Source organism: Gobio gobio, assembly GCF_949357685.1.
Source record: "Gobio gobio genome assembly, chromosome: 19".
Taxonomy (NCBI): Eukaryota; Metazoa; Chordata; class Actinopteri; order Cypriniformes; family Gobionidae; genus Gobio; species Gobio gobio.
This window is the reverse complement of record NC_137112.1, coordinates 24,727,968-24,750,633: the sequence shown is the minus strand read 5'-3', so window position 1 is coordinate 24,750,633 and position 22,666 is coordinate 24,727,968. Positions and strand designations below refer to the sequence as shown.

Below are 22,666 nucleotides of genomic sequence, written 5' to 3'. Positions count from 1 at the left end.
TCTGTGCGTACGCACGTCCTATGTTTCATCCGTACGCCACTTCTGACGCAAATCCTACGCAAAGTTTTATAAATGAGGCCCCAGATATCTATCTGATTTATCAAAACGATTTAATTTACATTTGGTCACATAAATGTATCTCTGCAAAACGGATATAAATCCGATCTCCAATTCCCGCACTATATGCAGATTTAATGGAGTTCACGTCACCAAAAAAACAACAGATATGAGCTGCATTTTATTATCATTAACTAATTTCAAAAGCAAAGACCGCAATAGATAGTGTGCGGCAACAGCACTGGTAAGATCATTCGGTTTCTTTACTTTTAATGAATGTGATTGTATGTTGAGCACCTGCGACTTGCTTTTGGTTTTATTTGCCGTAGTTTGTACGTTCGCTTGATGAAGAGATGCGCAGCTGCTTGTCAAGGGCGATGCGTGCTTCAGTAGCGCTGTCATATCTGGCTATAACATGTCATATAGCCCATAACGCTCTCACACCAAAATTCGGATTATTCTGAAGTCGATTTTATTTATTTTTTTCATCATTCTTTTCATCATTCATTTAATCAGTTTTGCCGTGTTCATTTCATCATTTTGGCCGCATTAATTTCATCAGGTGGAAAGCACTTATTGCTAATGAGGATGTTTTCAGAGCACCCCGGTTTCACAGGTAAAAGTCTGTCTTCAGAACACCCCCCTTTTTTCACTTCATTTGGATTGTCCCAACCCAGTGGAGAAGAGAGACAGAATGAAGTACACTTCTTAGCTGTATAGGCCTATTATTTATTTAATTGTGAGCGTTTTCCTAGTCAGTCCTCTTCTACCATGTCAACAAAGACATCGGCAGTGTGGCAGCATTTTAAAAAAAAAAATTGAAAATGGGAAAAAAGTCCAATGCAAATATCACAGCACAGCTCGACGACAAACATGTTAAATCACCTAAAAACGGTAAGCTAACTTGTGTGCGTTAGGTTGCCCCGTCCCTTTTATTATTGTGCAAACTGCAAATTTATTTCTAGTATTATTTATTGGATTTGGGCACTTTATTATTTTTATGTTTATTTGGAGCCTAATGTGCGACGCGCTGTGCCCACTGTTTGTATTAGTTTTGAGCCTATGCTTTATTTTTCAGTTATGCACTTTATTTCGTTTCTGCTCTTGATCTGGCTTGTTTAATAAATATTCCTTTTTTATTAAAGTTAACATGCCTTTTGTGTTTAAGAGTAAAAGCTTTAAGTTAATAGTCTATTCGTGTCTCAGCCGCGAAGCTGAGCTGATCCTATGTTTGAGCTGCACAGAGCGGCTGAAATGATAGTGTCTGTCAGTTATTATAATACATATGACAAAAACAATTGTCTAAATTATGTTGCATATTCCTCAAAATTTCTTGTGAAGATATCACTAGTTGACAACATAGTAACAGTTACTATATTTTCGGAAATCATAGGCTATGATATTGCGCAGGTGCACGTGATGCAACGCTGTCAGAGCCGACAGACTCGTGTGTCAGACTCATTACAGTCCAAAATAAAAATGTCAAAAACGATTTAATATACTGCATATAGCCTACAAATTTTTTATGTTTATTTATAATTCATTTAGGCAGACAACAAGGCCACCAAGTACTGCGCACAGTGCGCAGCTAATTAATTTAACGTTTTTTTTCCTAACGTCATTTTTAGTCGATTTTTAGTCTAAAATTTCAGGACCTCAGTCGACCAAGATTTTCTTTGGTTGATTACAGCCCTACAGTTCATATAACTGACTGATAATTTGTATACATGAGGATGCAGTGCATTGTCGATGCATCGTGATATCGAACCAAATCAATGGCATGATAATCGTAATTGAACCGAACCGTGAGACCAGTGTAGGTCCTCACCTCTAATATAGGAGCCGATAACGGAGTCATGCAAATGTAAAACTTAAAAGAGGACTTAAAATTAGTGGAATTAAAAAAAAATACATAAATAATGTATGTCTGGCTTGGTACAACCTTTTTATGTATTTACTGGTTTTATTATGATGCTTGCCTTATAAATTCATTATTTAGGTACTTTGGTAATGCTTATTACATTCATACTTGATAGATTTTAATGTGGGAGGGATATTTAACTGAAAGTTTAGCCTCTTAACTTTAGCTTTTGTTGAAGTTAACTTAATCAGGGCTCAATGATAAGGATGTCCCGCTGGCTCGGGGCCAGTGTAAGAGAGTTGATGGAAACGTAATTTGCCCTTTCGGTTTAGTGATGCTTTACCACTGAAATATTTACATGCATTGATCTTCTGCATCCATTTATATGCCATGCCAAGTTCAAGCAATTGGTTTTTGTTGATGTTATCTACACTGTTGTGCTGTTTTTTCATTTTGCTGATTTGTCTGCAAGAGTGTTATCTAGCTGACTAACAGAAGAGGTTTTGTCCAAATTGCAAAAAAAAAACTTTTTATAGTCTTGTTAAACTACAAACCAGCAATCAGTAATATTTTGTATCGAATGCCATCGTTTTCCAGCAAAACTGTTTTATTTAGGGTTTATCGATGTGTAATTTCCATCTTATAGCAAATTTTATAAAAAATAAAAAAAAGCTTAGTAATATATTTATTTTAATATACTGTATATAAATGGGGCTAGTGAAAATGCTGGCAGAGCAAGTAATTTTGAAGATTTTTGTATTGCATGCCTTCATTTTCCAGCAAAAGTGTGTTTTATTTATGGAGTTACATTACAGATTTTATGTATATTATATATAATTTATATATTACATATCATTTTCAGCTTTTCATTTTCTTAAAAAGGAAAGGAAATCGTTAACCAAAATGTGAATTTAACAGAACATTTAAATAATTATAGCAAAAATAAAAATACATTGCTGAAAATATTGGCAGGACAAGTAAAAATCTAAGCAGCTGACCCGACTGGGTAATTACCAAAAAAGAGAATGTTTTTGATGCCATGCAAATATCACTGCAGCCTTTTCTAACCCTGAGTCCTGTCTTACTGTCTCCATCTTTCTCGATGTCTCACCCGCTCCAGGCCACGGACGCACGTCGAGCTTTCCCTTGCTGGGATGAACCAGCTATCAAAGCCACTTTTGACATCACCCTCATCGTTCCAAAGGACAGAGTAGCCTTGTCGAATATGGTATGTGTCATTTTTTTTTCTTCTTTTTTTTAATCCTTCTGGAAGCAAATGTCCCTAAATGCCTTTATTCACATTTCTGTCAGAAGTGTGCATTATCTAACCCAGGCCCAGAGGCATTGTGCCACCCCTAGCAAGCAGGGACGCATTAACGCACAGGCTTCCATGGGCTGAAGCCCAGGGGCTTACAGTTTTGTGGCCTGCGCGTGACTCAAATGCTCCGCTCTCACACAGGTATTAAGGCTGCAGTCGGTTAATTTGACAGATGAACTTGCTCCTCGACTTTTGTCATTTGAAATTTACAGTTTTGTTTACGTCACCATCTTTGGTATTGCTTTAGTCACTGTCACTATAGTTACAGTTGATAGATCTCGTTGCACTTTCATACAGACAGTATTTGAGATGCTACTGTAAGCTGTGGTGTAAACACGACACTCAAATTCTTAAAATTTCTTAAAATTCTTTAAAAAAAAAGAATGTCTATCGAGAGTGACGTTCACTAAAAATATCTGATTTGACTGATGTTATGAAGGACTTTTCAGCTAGAAAAACAAGAAAGAAAAGTTTCTGAAGCTATGCCACAAATTGAAATGTCTTGACTAATGGTCTAGTGACATTTTTATTCAGGGTATGGGGGCCTACTGTAATTCTGTAACCCAGGGGCCTCTGGTTATCTAAAGGCGCTCCTGCTAGCAAGTCATGACACTTGGCGCACATTAGGCGTGCTGTGGTAGTCGGTGTCCCACAGTGTTTAACCGTACACATAATTACATTACTTGGCCCCCACTGTTGTTTTTCTTTTTTATAGAAATAAAAACCATTTAGTTCAGTTGGATAACAGACGCTATAAACTGAAAGTGTCTGCTCTGCTCCTGCTGACTTTATGATAATAGTTTGACGTGTGGTTCTGGGAGGCTAGTTCCCACACTGAACACTCATTTAAATCGTGTTTTCCTTTCTGTGCAGAATGTCATTGATCGAAAGCCATATCCAGAGGATCACAGTCTGGTGGAGGTGAAGTTTGCCTCTACACCCATCATGTCCACCTACCTGGTGGCGTTTGTCATTGGCGAGTATGACTTTGTGGAGAATCAGTCGTCGGATGGTGTGACAGTCCGTGTGTACACCCCTGTTGGAAGGGCAGAGCAAGGCAAATTTGCACTGGAGGTATGAGAACTGATCCCTCAGTCTGGCATAGTTTGCATTTTTTTTGCATAGCAAATTCAAATCGATTTAATTTTTGTACAAATCTAGGATATATTTTTTATATATATATATATATATATATATATATATATATATATATATATATATATATATATATATATATATATTTAATGTTTTATTTTTTCCAAAAACCTGTTTAAAATAATATTATACATACATACATACATACATACATACATACACTACTGTTAAAAAGTTTGGTGTCAGTATGTGATTTCTGAAGGATCATGTGACACTGAAGACTGGAGTAATGCAAATTCAGCTTTGCCATTACAGGAATAAATTACATTTCAAAACATTAAAATAGAAAACCGTTACTTTAAGCTGTAATCATATTTCACTACATTACTGTTTTTACTGTGTTTTTTTTATCAAATAAATGCAGCCTTTGTGAGCATAAGAAACTTTTTTTTTTTTTCAAAAACATTTTGAAAATCTTACCAACCCCAAACTTTTGAACGATACTGTATATATTTTTACAATATGATTATTTTATTTTTAATATTAACATCAGGGCTCTGAACCGGTTCAAGGAACGAAAACGAAAACCGGAAACGAACGAAATTTTAAGAGGAACAAAAACGGAAACGAAATCAAAATCAATTTGAATCGTTCTGAACAGAAACGTTAATTTGAAATGACCATTAACCGGTTAATAATGTTATTTTATCGTTCTCTTTAATATTTTAATTTGGCAGTGACCACTCATGAATTGAGTAGTAGGCCTACGGCATGTGACGTTGACTTATCAAGCGTGAGTGAAATGCCCGCGCACCAGTCATCTATGAATCTACCGGTACGCAAGTCAGTATGAGCGCGCATTTTCATGCCTCAAGTACATTTCTTACCCCGCTGAGGACTACTATGAATGTGCAGGTATTGGAGGACATTCTTTTCGAACGTTTAAATAAGCAGTATGGACTTTAAGCTCAAATAGACTGATTTAGGCTAGTTTATGGCTTATTTTGTTTAAGCCTGTCCAAGCAGGCATAGCATCTATCAAACATTTTTCCTATAGTCTTTCAGATTGCCAATACAGGACAGGTCAATGTTTTCTATATAGACGGTTGATGCTTCGTATTAAATGGTATGTTATGTTGCATTAAATGATCAAGCTTTATTAGCTGCCTGAATTTGATTGTGATGCAAGGACGTGTTGCGCAGTGTTTGCTTTGAAATTAGCAGTTGACGGTGCATTAAAAGAGCAATGGTTATCCAGTTTATTCATTCTTTATTCATGCAATTTTTAAAACAAGTCGTGTTGAAAAAGTTATGTACAAAGAATGTTATCACTCTTCTGAAAATAATTCGGCATAAGAGGGCCACTTTAGATTGTCTAACGCTCCATTAAAACAGGTCCGCTGGTTATGCTTTGTAATTAATGCATGTATTTCTGGTTTTAAAAATGTTATGAAATAAATATTCAAGTTAAATTACTATGCGTTATATTATTATTGAGTGAAAATAAGTCTATTTATACATATTTGTTTAAAGTATAGGCTAAATTAAAATAACGTTATTAACCGGTATTTTTTCATGTCAAACCGTTTTCGGAACAGTAATGTTTATTGAGGAACGCAAAAACGGAAACGCTATAATATCGATTCTGCTCGGAGTGAACCGATTTATATTTTTTTCAGTTTTTAAGCCCTGATTAACATAATCATTATCTATACAGTGTCTTTTTTTGATCTATGACTGATAAATCGCTAATATTGAAATTGTATAGTACTTGGTCTAAATAAAAAATAAAGCTCTAAAAACGTATGTCTCCGCTGTGTGCCTGATGATGAGGATATAACACTTTTTAATGAATGAAGGTAAAACAATACATATATAATTAAAACTGCTGTCCGTAACTTTTTTTGTGTGTTCAAGATTTACAAAAATTTTATAAAGAGAATGTGCAACATGAATATTTTTTTCTTACCCTGAATCGTTATGGCTGTAGCAAATTAGCTCTATATGAAATATTAATAATAAATAATAACTGGTTATAATTTATTATGAATATTTGGATTAGTTAATATAATTAATTTACTGTCGTAAATTAATTTTACAATCAATGAACCTATTTGTCCCATGAACACTCAGGATCAATTGTTTATTAACTCTAAGAAATGTACATTCCGGGGCATGGGAAATGTCTTTCTTAATTTACGATACTACTAAGAGCAGTAACCAAGATCTAAATGATTAGTGACTCCAGTTATGAGCTTGAGACACGGACAACTTTATGTGTAACATGAAAAAGATTTTATTAACTAGTCTAAACACTTAAACTACTCTAACATACACACACATACATGCATACAGTTTACCAAGGGAAAAAGAGCTGAAGCAGAATACAGGGAAGCAAGAAGTTACAGCATTGTCTGAAATTCAGCAGATCAACAGCCTTGAGCAAACCATCAGTTTAGTTCTAAAATGCCCTTCTTTAAAAGGGGTAAGGATACTTAATGTATCAAATAATGAGACTAAGTTTGATACTTGCATGTCTCGCCCATTTGAATTAAACTGTCCTGATGCAATTTGTTGAGGCTCCAGTTGATCCTTGCTGATGTGGTCTTGATGAGAGAGAACCAGTGGTAGTCAGTGTATCTTTGGTGAATGGAAAGACAAGGCCGCAGCCTGGCACAAGCTTTGGTGGGTCCTTAGAGGCTTCTAGTTTAGCATCATCTTCACGTCAGCATTTCAGAAAAAGAGTAAGCCCCAGCTAAAAGCTGATCAGTTACTTTAAAGCGTGAAGATGGCACACCCCCTGGAGGTGCGAGATCCAATGAAAAGATTTCCCTTTGGAGGGAAATTTTACGACCCTTTGTGTTCTAGCAGGGCATTTGAATATGTACTTTCATTGGTTGTTTAAGAAAAGAATCTTTAAGATTCTTATAATACTAATGCATCCCAAAGTTAGCAACATGTAATGTAAATTAACAAATCAGAGACGAAGATTGGCTTTTTTTAGAGACCAAACATGCCTCACATATAATGTTGGTTACCCATAATATGCAAAGTCTGAAACATTAACCCAATTGAGTTTACAAGAATACAAACGCCACATAAAAGGGAAAATCATGAGATGGGAAAATTGGATACATGTTTACACATTTATCAAGTGGATATATATAGACTATATATATAGGATTAACATGCTTTTTATTCCTCTAACTCTGCAAGAGTTTATGTGAGAGTCACAGCTCTCAGGACATTCTTTTCCGTCGTAAAACCCAGTCTCAGTGTGTGTCCTGTAACAAGACACTGCGTCCTGCCAGGGTGTTAGCTTCATTTGGGGAACGTTCGACAGTCCTTATTTGGGAGAGTGAGTTTGCTGGATTATTCATTAAATAAATGAATAATATGTGTGTGTCTGATTGGTCCAGACGCTACATGGCACACATATGATAAGTGTTTATATTGGGACTATTTCAGACCGGTCTGGTAGGAACCGCTGCGGAGGAGCACAGTCCCTGCGTGACTCGCCATAGACATAAACAGAGAGAAGTAGCTCCGGCTGCAATGTTCTTCCGCTAGACGCATGCGGTTCTGTTTGTTAACCGCTAGAGTGCAAAAAGTTACAGACTGCAGCTTTAATGGATTAAATATGTATTAAATTACAATGAATAAATAAATCGTTTTAAATTCTAAACATCACAACATTATAGTGTACAGTTTGAGAAATAGATATTCATTTATTTCATATATTATTTAATGCTAGATGTGATTGTAACAATACTTTGGTTGTGAATTTATTAACCTTTGGGAATACTTTTTCCATTTTTTTTTTTCAGGTTGCTACAAAGACCCTTCCGTTCTACAAAGATTATTTCAATGTTCCTTATCCGTTGCCTAAAATTGATCTAATTGCTATTGCCGATTTTGCTGCTGGTTTGTATAATTTACATTTATACATGAAACATCTGTCGTAATAGACTTTGTCTCTTATGTGTAGTTGCTTTAACTCTTGCATCTCTCGTGTCCTGTAGGTGCCATGGAAAACTGGGGCCTTGTTACTTACAGGTGATTTTAAGTTTTATTTTACATGAAACAATTAAATAGCAAACCTGAGACTTCATAAATCATCATGAAAACACAGAACCTTGTGCATTTTGAAAGTAGCTATTCAAGAGAGCTTCATAAATATTTCATGCTTGTTAATCCCCAGCATACCTCAACAAATAGCTGCATTATGTTGTGTATTTCGTTCTTATGCATTTTTTATTTGTGGATTTAAAAATGTTGTGATTGTCCCTTTGCAGGGAGACAGCTCTGCTGATTGACCCAAAGAACTCGTGTGCGTCATCCCGGCAGTGGGTTGCCCTGGTAGTCGGCCATGAACTGGCACATCAGTGGTTTGGGAACCTGGTTACCATGGTGAGTGTGTTCAAATGTTCAATGTGGTAGGTTCATGCTACATATGTTTTTTTTGTAGGTCACAGTGGTATTTGAATATAACTGTTATTCAGGGTGCTGAGAATATGTCTCTTGCTGCAGGAATGGTGGACTCATTTGTGGCTTAACGAAGGCTTTGCATCTTGGATTGAGTACCTTTGTGTAGACCACTGTTTCCCTGAGTACGACATCTGGACCCAGTTTGTATCTGCAGACTACACCAGGGCGCTGGATCTGGATGCGTTAGATAACAGCCACCCTATTGAGGTCTGCAAGAGATGAGTGTATCACTCCCATAATCCCAAGCTCTCCCACTGTGTGTCTCTGGTGTTTGTTGCTTTTAAGTGTTCGTGTGGACAGCAGGAAGTTTTGATTTGCACTTTGTTTGTCAGTCTGTCTATCTACTCAGCCATATCACTTACAGCATTTAAATTCCAGACCTAGATTTAGCCTGATGAAATATTGATCTCTGAGTCATGTTTCAGTGTGTGTGTGTGTTTCTTTGGAATCGTAGGTTGATGTCGGACACCCTTCAGAAGTGGATGAAATATTCGATGCCATATCTTACAGCAAAGGGGCATCTGTCATTCGCATGCTGCATAACTACATTGGCGATGAGGTGAGAGTCACGATTTTGGCCAGCTGCAGAGAGACACTCTCAGTTTAAATCTGTCAGACAGGGTGGTCGATGTGGGTCCCCCAAAAGGATGTATGAAAAAAACATGTTGCTTATCTATCTATTGTGCTGGAGTCTAAGATCATTAAGCATTTGTTATCTGACAGATGTATTTTTTTTTTTTTTAGTTGTTGCAACCATAGTTCCAGCCATTATTAATACTGACTTTTATGGTGCGGTCACACTTGGCAGGTTTGGTTAGATTAAAACGTGATTACTCTGTTAAGCTGGGCATACACCGTGCGATTTTCGTCCGGTTTTAAGCCAAATTCTGACTCGTGTGACTTTTTTTTGGGTCAGGCCGATTTTCAGCTTTGTCACGCGTGTTCGTGCTGTGTACAGGTGGAAACGAGACACGACATACCTCTCTCGATTGGCAATCGGATGGTCGGATGAATTTCTGGCATGTCAGAAATTCAGGTCGCCACTCTTGAGGGTATCGCACAGCTGAAGCAGAGCTACGAACTGATTGCAATATTTTCCCCTCACTGTGCCTGCGCCAAAGCAGAAGTTCAACCATTTAATCTTTAAGGCAGCAAGAAAGAAAACGAAAAGAGGGAGATCTTTAAGTTCTGGGCAGCCATCAAATAGCAGAAATTTAGCAAACTGTTGCGCCTCCAGTTCATGTTTTAAAATGGATAAGACTTCCAAACGGGTAGCCTATCCAGTGCCTCTTTTATTCAGATTTAGCTACTTGATAATTAATTGACTTGTTTCACTTTCACACTTTTATTTATTTATTTATTTAATATTAACTTAGTTTTATTGTCACGGGAAATGTGAACCATTGTCCATCATTTGCACAAAATTTATTTTCTTAATATTTCTCTTGTGGCCCATATTAGTGAAAAAAATGAGAAACGAAGTATAATAGAAATTGTTTTTGAAATAAAACTGCTCTTTTCATTGAGACTTATATTATTGCAGGGTTCTGTGACATTATAGACTGATAATCATTCTAATTATAGGCATATCATTCATTGTATAATCGGCCTACAGGTTTTTAAATAATTTAATGAGGAGTAAGCTAATCTTTCTATTTTATTATGCAGTGTGTCGGTTATTGATGCGTTATGAAATTGTTGCGGGGCAAATTAAATATAGGCCTTATATCAATTTAATAATAAAAGTAGGGTTACCCTAATAATAATAATTATTATTTCTGTACATAAATTGGAAATGCTAAATCCTCAAAATCCTATCAATAGCTGATTTGACCATATTAGTAGCCTACACCATGGTCTATCGTCGCAACTAGGGACGGGTCGCACAGTGTGAGCACATAAATCATGAGCTTTGGCTTTACATCGCATGTGATATACTCGTACAGTGTGAGTAGGTAACCTTTCTGAAATCGCGCAGAAATCGCACAGTGTATGCCCAGCTTTACGCCTGTTTCACACATACTTCTTTTGCAGTGCGTATGCGGTGCATATTTTTTCCGTACCCATGTTAAAGGTATAGTTCACCCAAAAAGGAAAATTCTGTCATCATTTACTCACCCTCAAGTTGTTCCAAACCTGTATGAGTTTCTTTGTTCTGTTGAACATATAATATATTTTAAAGAAAGAGCAACCATTGACTACCAGAGTATTTTTTTTCCCTACTATGGTAGTCAATGGTTGCTCTATCTGCTTGGTTACAAACATTCTTCACTCTATCTTCTTTTGTGTTGCGCAGAACAAAGAAACTCATACAGGTTTGGAACAATTTGAGGGTGAGGGTAAATGATGACAGAATTTTCCTTTTTGGGTGAACTATCCCTTTAACGGATTACAGCTTTCACACTGCATGCGGATGCTGTCCGTCAATCCGTTCCAGGAGCATTGCGTCTGCAGCAGTAAGGCGATCGTTTCCGCAAGAGTCTATTTTTTGCTGTGCTGCACTGCCAAATTAAAGTGACAGCGTATTGTTTGCATTAAAATAAACATGTATTGACACGAAAACCTAGTAATTTCACCACAGATGCATATAATTTAAAGTCTACCGGTTTTAAGTCAACGCAAGGCTTTTTTCCTCGGGTAAAGGAAGGAAAACGACACCTTTACCTGGCATTTAGGTAAAAAAGGTGACATAATGCTTACCATTTGTCCTTTCTTGGAGGTGGAAAACCTAATTTCGTTATGACCTGCAGGATTTCTTAAATATGTAAAAACAAAAGAAAAGACTAGAGTCGTCTTTTTTGTCTAGCCTGTGTGTTTGTGATTTTAGGCTATAACCTATGTTTAAATGTTTTGCCACTCGCGTGAGCAAGCTAAATGTAAATTAGGCTATTTAAATATAAAGTAATGAATTGAATAAAATGTACGTTGTTTAAATGTCTATGAAAGCGTGTATGGCTAGACAAAGACAATTGCAATGCTGACTAGCCATGTTCAGTAACAACTTTTGGATTTGAAATTTCATGAATAAATGCTGTGTTTGTGGTATACAACCGCGGATCAGTTACGCACTGCAAACTCAGCATATGTGAAAGCACAACAGCGCGTGCTGCTCCTGCATCGCATACGAACCGCAACACGCACCGCATACGCACTGCAGACAGAGTATGTGTGAAACGGGCTTTAGTGTGTTTAATTTGAATAGGTGGTTCCACTGAAATATATTCGCAACACTGAACAAAGACATATGAACGAAACTAACCAAAATAGGACGTGATGTCACAAGTTGTGACCCTAAAAAGCACAGAATGCTCAAGGATACCTGGTTCTTCTTGTCATAGGAGATATATTGCCCATTACAGTTCGTTACAGACGTCAGAACCGCTGTCTCCTTGCAGCAGATCTTCATTTGCATGTGTAACGGAGGAATTCCTGCTGCTGTTTTGACTCATTTACACATTTTATAAGCTCTTTGAGAGTTCTCAGCTAGTAAAAATACCATCATATGTACGTACAGACAACAAGAGACTTTTAGCCCAGAACACAACATTGTTTTGGTTGTTTGTTAAGTTCCGTAGCAAAATATACACCATGGAAGCTATTTTTTGTTTTGTATCTTTAGGTTCGGTGTTAAAAATGATCAGGAACTAAAAGAACCGAACTACAAGTGTGAACACACCCTTAGATTCCTTCACATTTTTTGCAGTTATCTTTAGATCTTTGGTTTTGAATGATATTTGATTGAATGATCTTTTTCTAGGATTTTAGAAAGGGAATGAATGCTTACCTTTTGAAGTTTCAGCACAAAAATGCATCTACTGGTAAGTTAATTTGCCATAATCTTTGTGAAGAATACGCTTTAATTTTTATCTTGATGACTGAACAGACTAATTTCCTTGTAAAATGCAAATCAGGATTCGTTATAGCAGTTTTTAGGCCTGTTAAGATTATTACATTATCACCTGTTAACAATTATTTGAAATGAAATTTGAATGATTCAAGTTGGGTTTTCACCATGAAAACTGCCAAAAAAGTTGTGATTTGTGGTTTAAAAACAAAAACAAAAAAAACAAATCAATTATTTAATCTAATTCATATAACCAAGTCCCCACCCTACATTTTTATTTTTGGATATTCCATTACACTCAGATGCACATCACAATATGGAAAAAAAGATCTGACACTACTTTAAATATGGATAAATGACTTCTTAAAGTCTTTGTGTTCTAGGCTTACACTGTATTTGACATGAACACAACTTAATTGTAAACCACAGTTATTTGTATGACAATTACTCATTAGCCTAAATTCATAATCACAACAGTTCTAGCAGTTTTATCTTGAACTATGGAAAGCTTGCAGCGTGTTATTGAGGGAGTTTCACTGTATAAAAGTAGGGTGATATTTGTAACATTTAATTTAGCTAATTTAATTGAATTAAATTTTTGTCTGTACCATTTGATATTTTCAAACTTTATACATTTTAATACAATATTACAAATTATAATTTTGTAATTAGTGCTGTCAAATCGATTAATTGCATTAAAAATAAAAGTTTGTGTTTACATAATATATGTGTGTTTACTGTGTGTAATTATTATGTATATAAATACACACACATGCATGTATTCATTTATGAAAAATGTGTTATATTTAAATATAAATATTTATATATAATATAATTTTTATATATATATATATATATATATATATATATATATATATATATATATATATATATATATATATATATATATATTTGTATATACATGCAAATACTTCTTAAATATATACATGAATGAAAGTACATGAATATATACATAATAATTATGCACAGTACACACATATAAACACAAACTCTTATTTTGGATGCGATTAATCGATTTGACAGCCCTGTTTGTAATATAAATTAACCATTTATTATTTATTTATTTTCATTTGTGCTCTGTGTATATAGGAAAGTGGATCCATAAGGAAGTGATTAAGCATTGCCTTGTGGCCCATGATCTGATCCAAACAACAGAGATTACAGCTGTAGTAATTACATAGTGTGTTACATTGTAATTCTGACACAGCATAGTGGCGTGTTGTGGGCGTGTGATCTGGCACCAGTGTTGTTGTTATGCTTTGTTAATTGTTGTGTAGTCAGAAATAAAAGTGTGACGTCCTCTCTTTCTCTATCCCAGAGGACCTATGGGAGTGTTTGGAGCAAGCAAGTGGGAAGCCTATTGCAGCAGTGATGAATTCCTGGACCAAACAAATGGGCTTCCCTATTATAGTAGTGGATCAAGAGCAGGTAACCTTTACAGACTTTTTGTTTTGTTTATTTTGTTTTGTTTCGCCATCATCTAGCGCAGGGGGATTGTTTTTCTTTCAAATTTCTCTGGATATTTTTTTCCCGAAAGTTTTCAAATACAATTAAAATAAGCCTCAGGGTATTGAGAAGTCTTGCTGAGATGGACTATGAGTTTCTCCGGGAGCATCTGGTAATAACAACTGTTGTCTTGGCAATACAAGATTTAATCAGAGCTGAAATAATTGGTTTTTCTTTTTTTTTTTCTCCAGCATGGCAGTGACCGTGTGCTGAAAATCTCTCAGAAGAAGTTCTGTGCTAGCGGACCACGTAATGGTACATGCAAATAAAAAGAGCTGTTAAACTTTGCACTGAACTATTTAACAATTTATTTATCTGTCCTTTTCTGACTCTGTTATACCCTAATTTCTGTGTGCTAGATGAGGACTGCCCCAATTGGATGGTTCCCATCAGTATCTGTACCAGTGAGGACCCGAGCTGCACTAAGATGAAGGTTCTGTTGGACCAGCCTGAAACAACAATTAACATCACCAACGTTGCACCTGACCATTGGGTCAAGGTCAGATTGCTATGTTTTATGTATTTTATTGAAAAGGTTATTTATACTTGAAATATCAATGATTTTTGAAGATTGGGATGACTCAAAGATTGACAACCCATCATGAGCATGTATAAAAGGGGTCATATTACAGAAAATGGTATAACTAAAACAGCTTAATTTTGGAGGTCAGAAAGGTGGAAAATGGTCATATAAAACTAAATTCAAGCTTCTTATGCCGTTTGGAAAAGTATAGAGCAAGTTATTTTCTAGGTCTGTAAAAAGAAAACCGTATGTGGAAAAGTGTTTCCAGACTATTTCCCCTATTCAGGTTTCTAAAATTTAAAGCTTAGAATTTCTAAATATAAATGTATCATAAAAGCAGAGTGAATACATGGCAAAGTTTAGTTTATTAGTCGCAAAACTTTTTGTCTTTACCATAAGAGAGTCTCTTTTGAACTTCACTAAAGAATGTGTATGTGCCACTCAAACCAGGAACAGATAAAGGAGCAAACAATCATTTAATTCAGACTGTGCTTTGCTGTTTGGTGGTTGTCCAACATCAAACCACGATTGCAGCAACAAACCGATGTGTCAGAGGTGAATATATGCAGGTTATAAAGCGTTTTAGGTTCTTCTCATCATGCAAGTGCATGTTATGACTTCGACCTAACCAATGGGGAAAAAATCTTGAAAATATTTACAGATGATTGTACTATATACTATTTATAATACTGCATGAATCATTTGTTAAATATGGTCTGAAAAATCTAAAGAGAGGTTTGGAAAAGTATAGAATTTTGAAATGGAATATGTGTAGCAACCGTTTAAATTACAGCATGTATGTAAAATGTATTTTCAAACGGTGTTTGTTGTCTTCCATGTGCAGATTAATCCAGGTACCGTAGGATTCTACAGGATCCAGTACAGCTCGACCATGCTGGACGGTCTGCTGCCTGGTATCCGAGACCTCACGCTGCTGCCTGTGGACCGCCTGGGTCTGCAAAACGACCTCTTCTCTCTGGTGAGACGCTACACATGAGCCTGAATCATTGGTTTGCAAGTCAGAGTAGAGGCTCAGGTCTCCACCTTGAGTTAGTTCTCAAGTATTGATGATAAAGACTTGAGTGAAGAGTCAAGTTACACAGTCAGACCTGGAGGCTTGAAAGAACCTGACTTCCATAAGACTAATACATTATAAATTATGAATCAAATCGTATGAGTTTTGTAACTTAAGCTCCAACAAAAAAAGACTTTCGAGACTTAAAACTGAAATGTTAAGTTGGCTTTTTGCCTCAAAATTAAAAGTGTAGAAGAAGTTGTTATCAGATACTGTACTGTGGAAGTATTTTAATGTCCATTGGCCCATTTCTGTTGATTTTTATAATAACGAACTATTCATACAGCACCAGAAATTCAATTAAATGTATTAAATTATTTTCCCCCCTTAAAATTATAGCTAATAGTGTTGTCTAAAATATCGATATTTCAAAATGTATCGCAAAATGTATCGCAGCTGCGCTCTCCTCTCCAACCGAGGGGGGGGCGGCCTTTAATGTTACCAAACGGTTTCCGGGTGCAATCTTTAACAGTTCACAGTCGGCTTGTTTGAAACGCGGAACACACTTCAATCCGAGTTCCCACACGAACATATTAAGTATTCAGTCCATTTTATCACAAAATTCAAATGATAAATGCCGTTTTGACGCTCTATATGGCGTGACTGGTCACTTCATGATCACAGTTCAAGCAGCCGCACGTGAACGCGATCATCTGTGAAGGTGATCGATCATCTCTTACTAAAGAATACACATGAATTACCATCTGAAGTTATGCTGAAAATACATTACAACTTACTGTCATGTATATATGTGGTGTAATCGCTAAATCAGTGTTTCATCGGCGGGAAGACGTCAATAAAACTGCTTGTAAAATGTCATGTGACGTTAGCATCACATTTACCTCAGGCAGTCATTCAGTGTCCACAGAATTTTATTCACTAGAGAAATAAACTCTTTCACTAAATATATGCTCTATATTAGCCTATATATTTATTATATTCTACTGAACCTGTTAGTGATGTCTTGATTATTTCATGCATGTTAAATAAACCTGTCATGAAAATGACAGACACTGTGTATAAATTATTATATTTCAACAACGAATTGGAGAAAAAAACTATTTTATAATTAGATTTAGAAGTTAATGCAGAAACTGCCTTATGTGAAGTTTACATGTTTGCATACAATGTGTTATTTGAGTGTTGATTATTATACCTAAAAATAAACAGCAACTGAATTTAGGCTAATAGTTTGGGCTCTATTTTGTTAACCTTTAATATTAATGTGCAAGTAAGGGCTCCCTATATAGTTTACAGGAATATCTTCAATACACTTTTAGATATAATTTAATTAATTCAAGGACAGACACTTTTTTTCAGTAAACCACTGTTAAATCTAAAAAGCAATTTTGTAAAACTGCTGTACCGAACTAGTACAGAACCGTGATTTCAAAACCGAGGTACGTACCGAACCGTCAGTTTTGTGTAGCGTTACACCCCTACTGTCAGTCTTTTATTTTTTGTGTCATGCGTCACAACACTTCCTTGAGTTCCAGGCGTTTCCGTGTTGTAAATAAAATCATTTTTGAAATATGAAATGTGTCATTCTCTTTAAGTCACGCTCAGAAATGTGTAATTTGCATATTAATCCCAAGTTATCTTTCACGTCTTCTTGCGCTTAAACTGTTGAGGGAAACCTGGATGCGTATAAGTATATTAGAATCGTGCATGAGGTCTTAAAGTGACAGCAGTGTAATAAACCGTCTGCTGTCTGTCATTAATGTTAATCACACAACAAAAGACAGAAAAGGGAAAATCACTTACTGATCTTCACTGAATAACTTCAGTAGCTTTAATAAGAATCACTGTGTATATGTAATTTATGTCTATGTAGTATATTTTTACATTTTGTTTATTTAATTTCTTACTTGAATACTACCGTTAACTCTTTCTCCGCCAGCATAAAAAAAAGAAGTTGGCTGTTCCCTGCCAGCATTTTTTTTTTTTTTCATTTTCACAAAAATTTCATGGCCCCCAGAATATTTTGTTGTATGAATATCTGAACATGGAATATATCAAAAGAAAGAACAGACCCTCTGTTAAACAAAACCTCTTCATGTATTAATTTTTTTTATCAACACTTGGATGTGGGTATGTTTCATTAAAAAAAAAAAAAAATTGAGCAAAAAGACTACAACAAATTCAGAACGATGATCAAAACACAGATGGAGTAGATCAAGTCCATTAACACCCCCAAAGCTTCACAGTCCTATAGGCCATCCTGGGTCGACATTTCATTCAGTAATGTTAGGCAGTTTTGATTTATATGCTGTTTAATGTTGATGATTGCATTATTTCACATATGCATATTGCTTGTTTCTGCATCTTCTTCGCCTGTGTTTTGATCAAAAGATGCATAATAGCACCCCTTACCATATAACAGTGAAAACATGGAAAGCCGAAAAAATCGTCTTTGCTTCTGCTTTCTCATAAAAGACGAGATAACTTGTCAATAGTGGGAAAGAGTTAAATAAACTGTGCTTTATTTTTTCACAGTAGGTGTATTTCATTTGTATATTATATTGTATTTGTAATGTACATCTTTGTTCTTATTTTTTCTTATTGTCCCACTCCTACTTTGGCCTAAATGGTCTGTCATTCATTTATATTTTGTTACCTTGTAAGACTACATTTTTAAAATGGAGAAATGAGTTTGGCTGTACTGCTCCGTCACTTGCAAAACAGTTAAAGTAACATGAAAAAAATCATGAATCCTGTAAAAATTATGATATAAAATGTTTGCCTTATCGCCCACCCTTATCGGTCGCTCATCTCCGCCGTCTATTACCACCTTCTGTTTTTAATAGTGTTGTGCTGTCTCTCTGTCTGTCATGCCCTCAGGCTCGAGCAGGTATGATCAGTACTGTGGAGGTGTTGAAGGTGATGGAAGCATTTGTGAATGAGCCAAACTACACGGTGTGGAGTGACCTGAGCTGTAATCTGGGTGTTCTGTCCTCTCTGCTCTCACACACTGACTTCCACGAGGACATCCAGGAGTTCATCCGAGATCTCTTCACCCCTATCGGCATGAAGCTGGGCTGGGACAGCAAAACTGGAGAGGGTGAGCCAGAACTCACAATTCATAAAGGGCTAGTTCATGCAAAAATGTCAACTTTGTCATGATTTACTCACCCTCATGCAGTGCCCATGTACTGTATGTATGATTTCCTTTTTTTCTGTGGAACATAAAAAGAAGATATTTTGTAGATTTGGTTTCATTGAATGGACAAAAAAAGTTATGTTCCACAGAAGAAAGTAATACAAGTTTGGAACATCATGAGGGTGAGTAAAAGATGTCAGAATTTAAATGTTTGGGTCAACTGTACATTTAAAGAGACCATTTTTTGCTCCTTTTGTTAGGAAATGTTTCCCGCACGAATGTTTCCCGCAGTTTGTGCATACTTTTCCCTACTTTGCTTCTTCTGTTTGTTTTAAAGAGCTGAGTTAATATTTATCTATCTATTATTACAAGGACCGACGGGACGTTATCTTACTCCTTCCACTCATTGTCTGTGAAATGGAGCATTTTAAAATGATGATAGTCATTTATGGCACTTTATTCAACAACAGCTCGTTCCTCACGTCAAACGTCATTATGCCATTTCAACGTCATTTGCACATGCGCGTGTTCCAGTTTTGGTTTTCAATCTGATTAAGTGTTTACATGTCCTATTGAACGGATTAGAGAAGGTTTCAACCACCCCTTAAAATCTGAATAAAATTAATCGGATTTGGCCAATTCATTCCGATTGACCTGGTTACATGTCTTTTTTTATTCCGACTGTGCTACTAGTTCCATTACAATCGGATTATTAGGGTCCATGTTAATGCAGTTATTGAATCTCCAAATTAATATAGAAACAACATAAAGATTATACATTTTAAATATTAGTTTAATGGCATGTTTTTAGTAAGTATTATAAAGGTCAGTATGGCAGATATCAATACTGCTACGGGTTTCTCTATTAACTGGATTTTTTTGTTGTTGCACATTTTAATTTTCACAATGAGTAAGAAAATTGCTAATTAAAACTTTTGATATCAATATTTTTGTGTCAGAATTGATCCTCTCGATACGACGTTAGAATCGCAAGTATTTTCACTTGAGCAAACTGTAAACAGCTCAGACAGAGCTTTATGATTGGCCCAAAGCAGACTTCTTATGTCAGCATGTATTGCCCTTGTACGCATGCATAACTGGTACTCTTATGATTTGTTGACACATAGAATCAAAACTAAAACTAACCAAAGGTTGTGGGGCTACATTAGCATACTTCAGGAAGGGAAAAAAATGTTAATGTTAATTGCGTTACATTTTTTTTTTACACACAGAAACTTTTAATTTTGACAGCCCTAATAAATATATAAATATAGAACAATTAATTTAAATTTGAAGCAATATCTATTTAATATTTCAGTCAATAATAAAGAACACAGTAAGTGTGTGTTTATATTGTTTTGTTTTTTACATTTAATTTTTCTTTGTCAGTTTAGTGGTTTCATTATTAAAAAATAAATATACAGCTCCACATCTATTAGGCTGCATTTACACCATACGAGTTGACCCAAATAACAAATAAAATCAGGACTGTTTCTCTCACAAACTTTTGTTTGCATGGTACATTAATCCCCTTTTCCTGTGAAATATCTCGTTTAATGCTGTTTTACTTTGGCTCAATGCTTTTTGGTTGATTAGTTGTCATTCATTTGTCATGAGACGCTCAAATGAAGTGCTCTTTTGTTTGTTGCCCCTCTCCCCTGTCTCTTGTTCAGGGCATTTGGACGCCCTGCTGAGAGGTCTGGTGCTGGGGAAGCTGGGTAAAGCGGGGCATAAGGCCTCTCTGGAGGAGGCCCGGCGGAGATTCAAAGAGCATGTGGAGGGTAAACAGATTCTGTCTGCAGACCTCAGGAGTCCAGTGAGTCCTCTAGCATTACCACTCATAACACAGACACATTTGCATCAGAGTGCACTCGGCGTCTGTTGGCGTGGAGAAAATCTTCTCCTCTTTGCTAGAAATCACTTGAGTCAGGAGTTCCAGATGCCAAAGTTTAGACTTTATTGGTGGAGACAACAAAGCTGAGATTCCTGCAGAACAACTAACGATTACACTCGGAACTCATTTGTATACCGTTTTTGATCAATGACCTCATATACAGGTGTTTTCTTCTTCTTTTCATCTTCAGACATTCTGCCCAAAATATACAGTTGGGTACTTTCCAAATCTTTTTAATTAGCTCATCCACAGTTTTTATCAAATCTTCTAGCTACTCCCTAATAGTGGCATGGTCTGATTTGAAACATCTATCACATATTGAAGGCCAAAGAAGAGATGTATATTATGCAGGTGCAAGTTCAAGGCAAGTTCAGCTACAGGTAGATGTACAGTGTAAATCACAGAGGCTGAAATCATATTCTATAAATATATCTGAAATGTCTTATAAAAATATTCTATATATATTTGTAAATGGTGGGCCTGTATTGTATTTATTAGATCTGTATCAGCATGTCCCTGTAACCATAGGTGGTTTTTTTTTGTGTGCATATTTTTAGGTGTACCTGACAGTTCTGAAGCACGGAGACAGCACAACACTTGACACCATGCTCAAGGTGACAGTTTACACGTGTCTGAGCATTAGTTACAGCATTAAAGGTGCAAACAAATTAAATGGCATCTTTCATTTTCTGTGTTCAGCTTCATAAGCAGGCAGACATGCAGGAGGAGAAGAACCGCATCGAGAGAGTGCTAGGAGCCATTCCCGCCCCTGACCTCATCCAGAGAGTACTTAACTTTGCCCTATCGGTACGTGAATACATACACACACGCACACGCTTACTGTGAAAAATGGGTCAGACTGTGGAAAATTTGAATGCACCAGGAAGTGTGAAATGTTTGAACAGATAAAGGGAATGGTATGAAAAATTTGTCATGTCCTTTTGGGTGAATCGTGCCAAACTTGTCAATAGGGGTGGGTGATTTCACAATATGAGAATTTTTATTTCACAATGATGATGTATATCATATGGAAGCTAGTTTCTGCCATGGAATTAAAAAATAAGTTTTGTTTTTTTTATTCCGTGGTGAAAACAAGCTTCCATAATATCTAGGCCTGTCACGATAAGTACTTTTTGTTTCGCGATATATCGTCCCAGAAATAAATGCGATAAACGATATTCTTGTCATTTTAAGAGTATTTTATGCCACTGAATATATAATCCTAATATAACAGCATAATAATGCAAGTAGACCCACACTTTCAAATGACAACCTTTTAATTCTTTAGATCATGGAAATTAAGGGTAAAAAATATATTATCCTAAAATAAAAATAGAATAAATAGTAAATAAACATTTTCCCTTGTGAAACGGCTTTAACACTCGTCATTCTGCGTTGACATTTATGTGCACTGGAACAGGGGATTGCGGCTTTGAAATTGAGTGAAATGTTGGTGACATTCATTATCAAGTAAACATAATGGGCGATATATTGCATCACAAAAAATTGAGGTCATGTACATATATTGTGCGATATATTGATTATTGCGACAGGTCTATATCATGATTATAGCTATTTTTGTTACTTTATTTTAGCTATTAAAAATAAGAACAAAGAAGCAAATAATACAAGAGGAAGAACACCACAGAACAAAGATATAAATGAAATAAACGTTCAGGTACAGTAGGCTTCTTTAACATAAATAACACAGAAATGTAATTATCAAATGTAAAAATAAAACACTACATAGTCTTCTATATTTAATATAAATTGATTCTTACTAAAGATACAAAAGTTATACAGTCAAGTTTTCTCTAGGGCTGCCCCCTAATAGGCTTAGTCGACCAAGATTTTATGTTGGTTAGTTGCAGAAGAAGAAAAAAA

The 22,666-nt window shown here is 35.8% G+C and overlaps 1 protein-coding gene across 1 annotated transcript in view; it reads left to right on the top strand.

The window, feature by feature from the left end:
• The window catches only part of npepps (aminopeptidase puromycin sensitive), a 33,595-nt gene that overhangs the window by 5,396 nt on the left and 5,533 nt on the right, over positions 1-22,666 (top strand). Inside the window, exons 5-20 of the mRNA XM_079845089.1 lie at positions 3,039-3,146; positions 4,110-4,310; positions 8,159-8,255; positions 8,354-8,387; positions 8,627-8,741; positions 8,862-9,026; positions 9,274-9,378; positions 12,577-12,637; positions 14,003-14,112; positions 14,382-14,445; positions 14,550-14,689; positions 15,558-15,692; positions 18,630-18,849; positions 20,562-20,704; positions 21,340-21,396; positions 21,482-21,589. Of these exons, the coding sequence (XP_079701215.1) occupies positions 3,039-3,146; positions 4,110-4,310; positions 8,159-8,255; positions 8,354-8,387; positions 8,627-8,741; positions 8,862-9,026; positions 9,274-9,378; positions 12,577-12,637; positions 14,003-14,112; positions 14,382-14,445; positions 14,550-14,689; positions 15,558-15,692; positions 18,630-18,849; positions 20,562-20,704; positions 21,340-21,396; positions 21,482-21,589 (1,863 nt within the window). The remainder of the gene's footprint in view (positions 1-3,038; positions 3,147-4,109; positions 4,311-8,158; positions 8,256-8,353; positions 8,388-8,626; positions 8,742-8,861; positions 9,027-9,273; positions 9,379-12,576; positions 12,638-14,002; positions 14,113-14,381; positions 14,446-14,549; positions 14,690-15,557; positions 15,693-18,629; positions 18,850-20,561; positions 20,705-21,339; positions 21,397-21,481; positions 21,590-22,666) is intronic.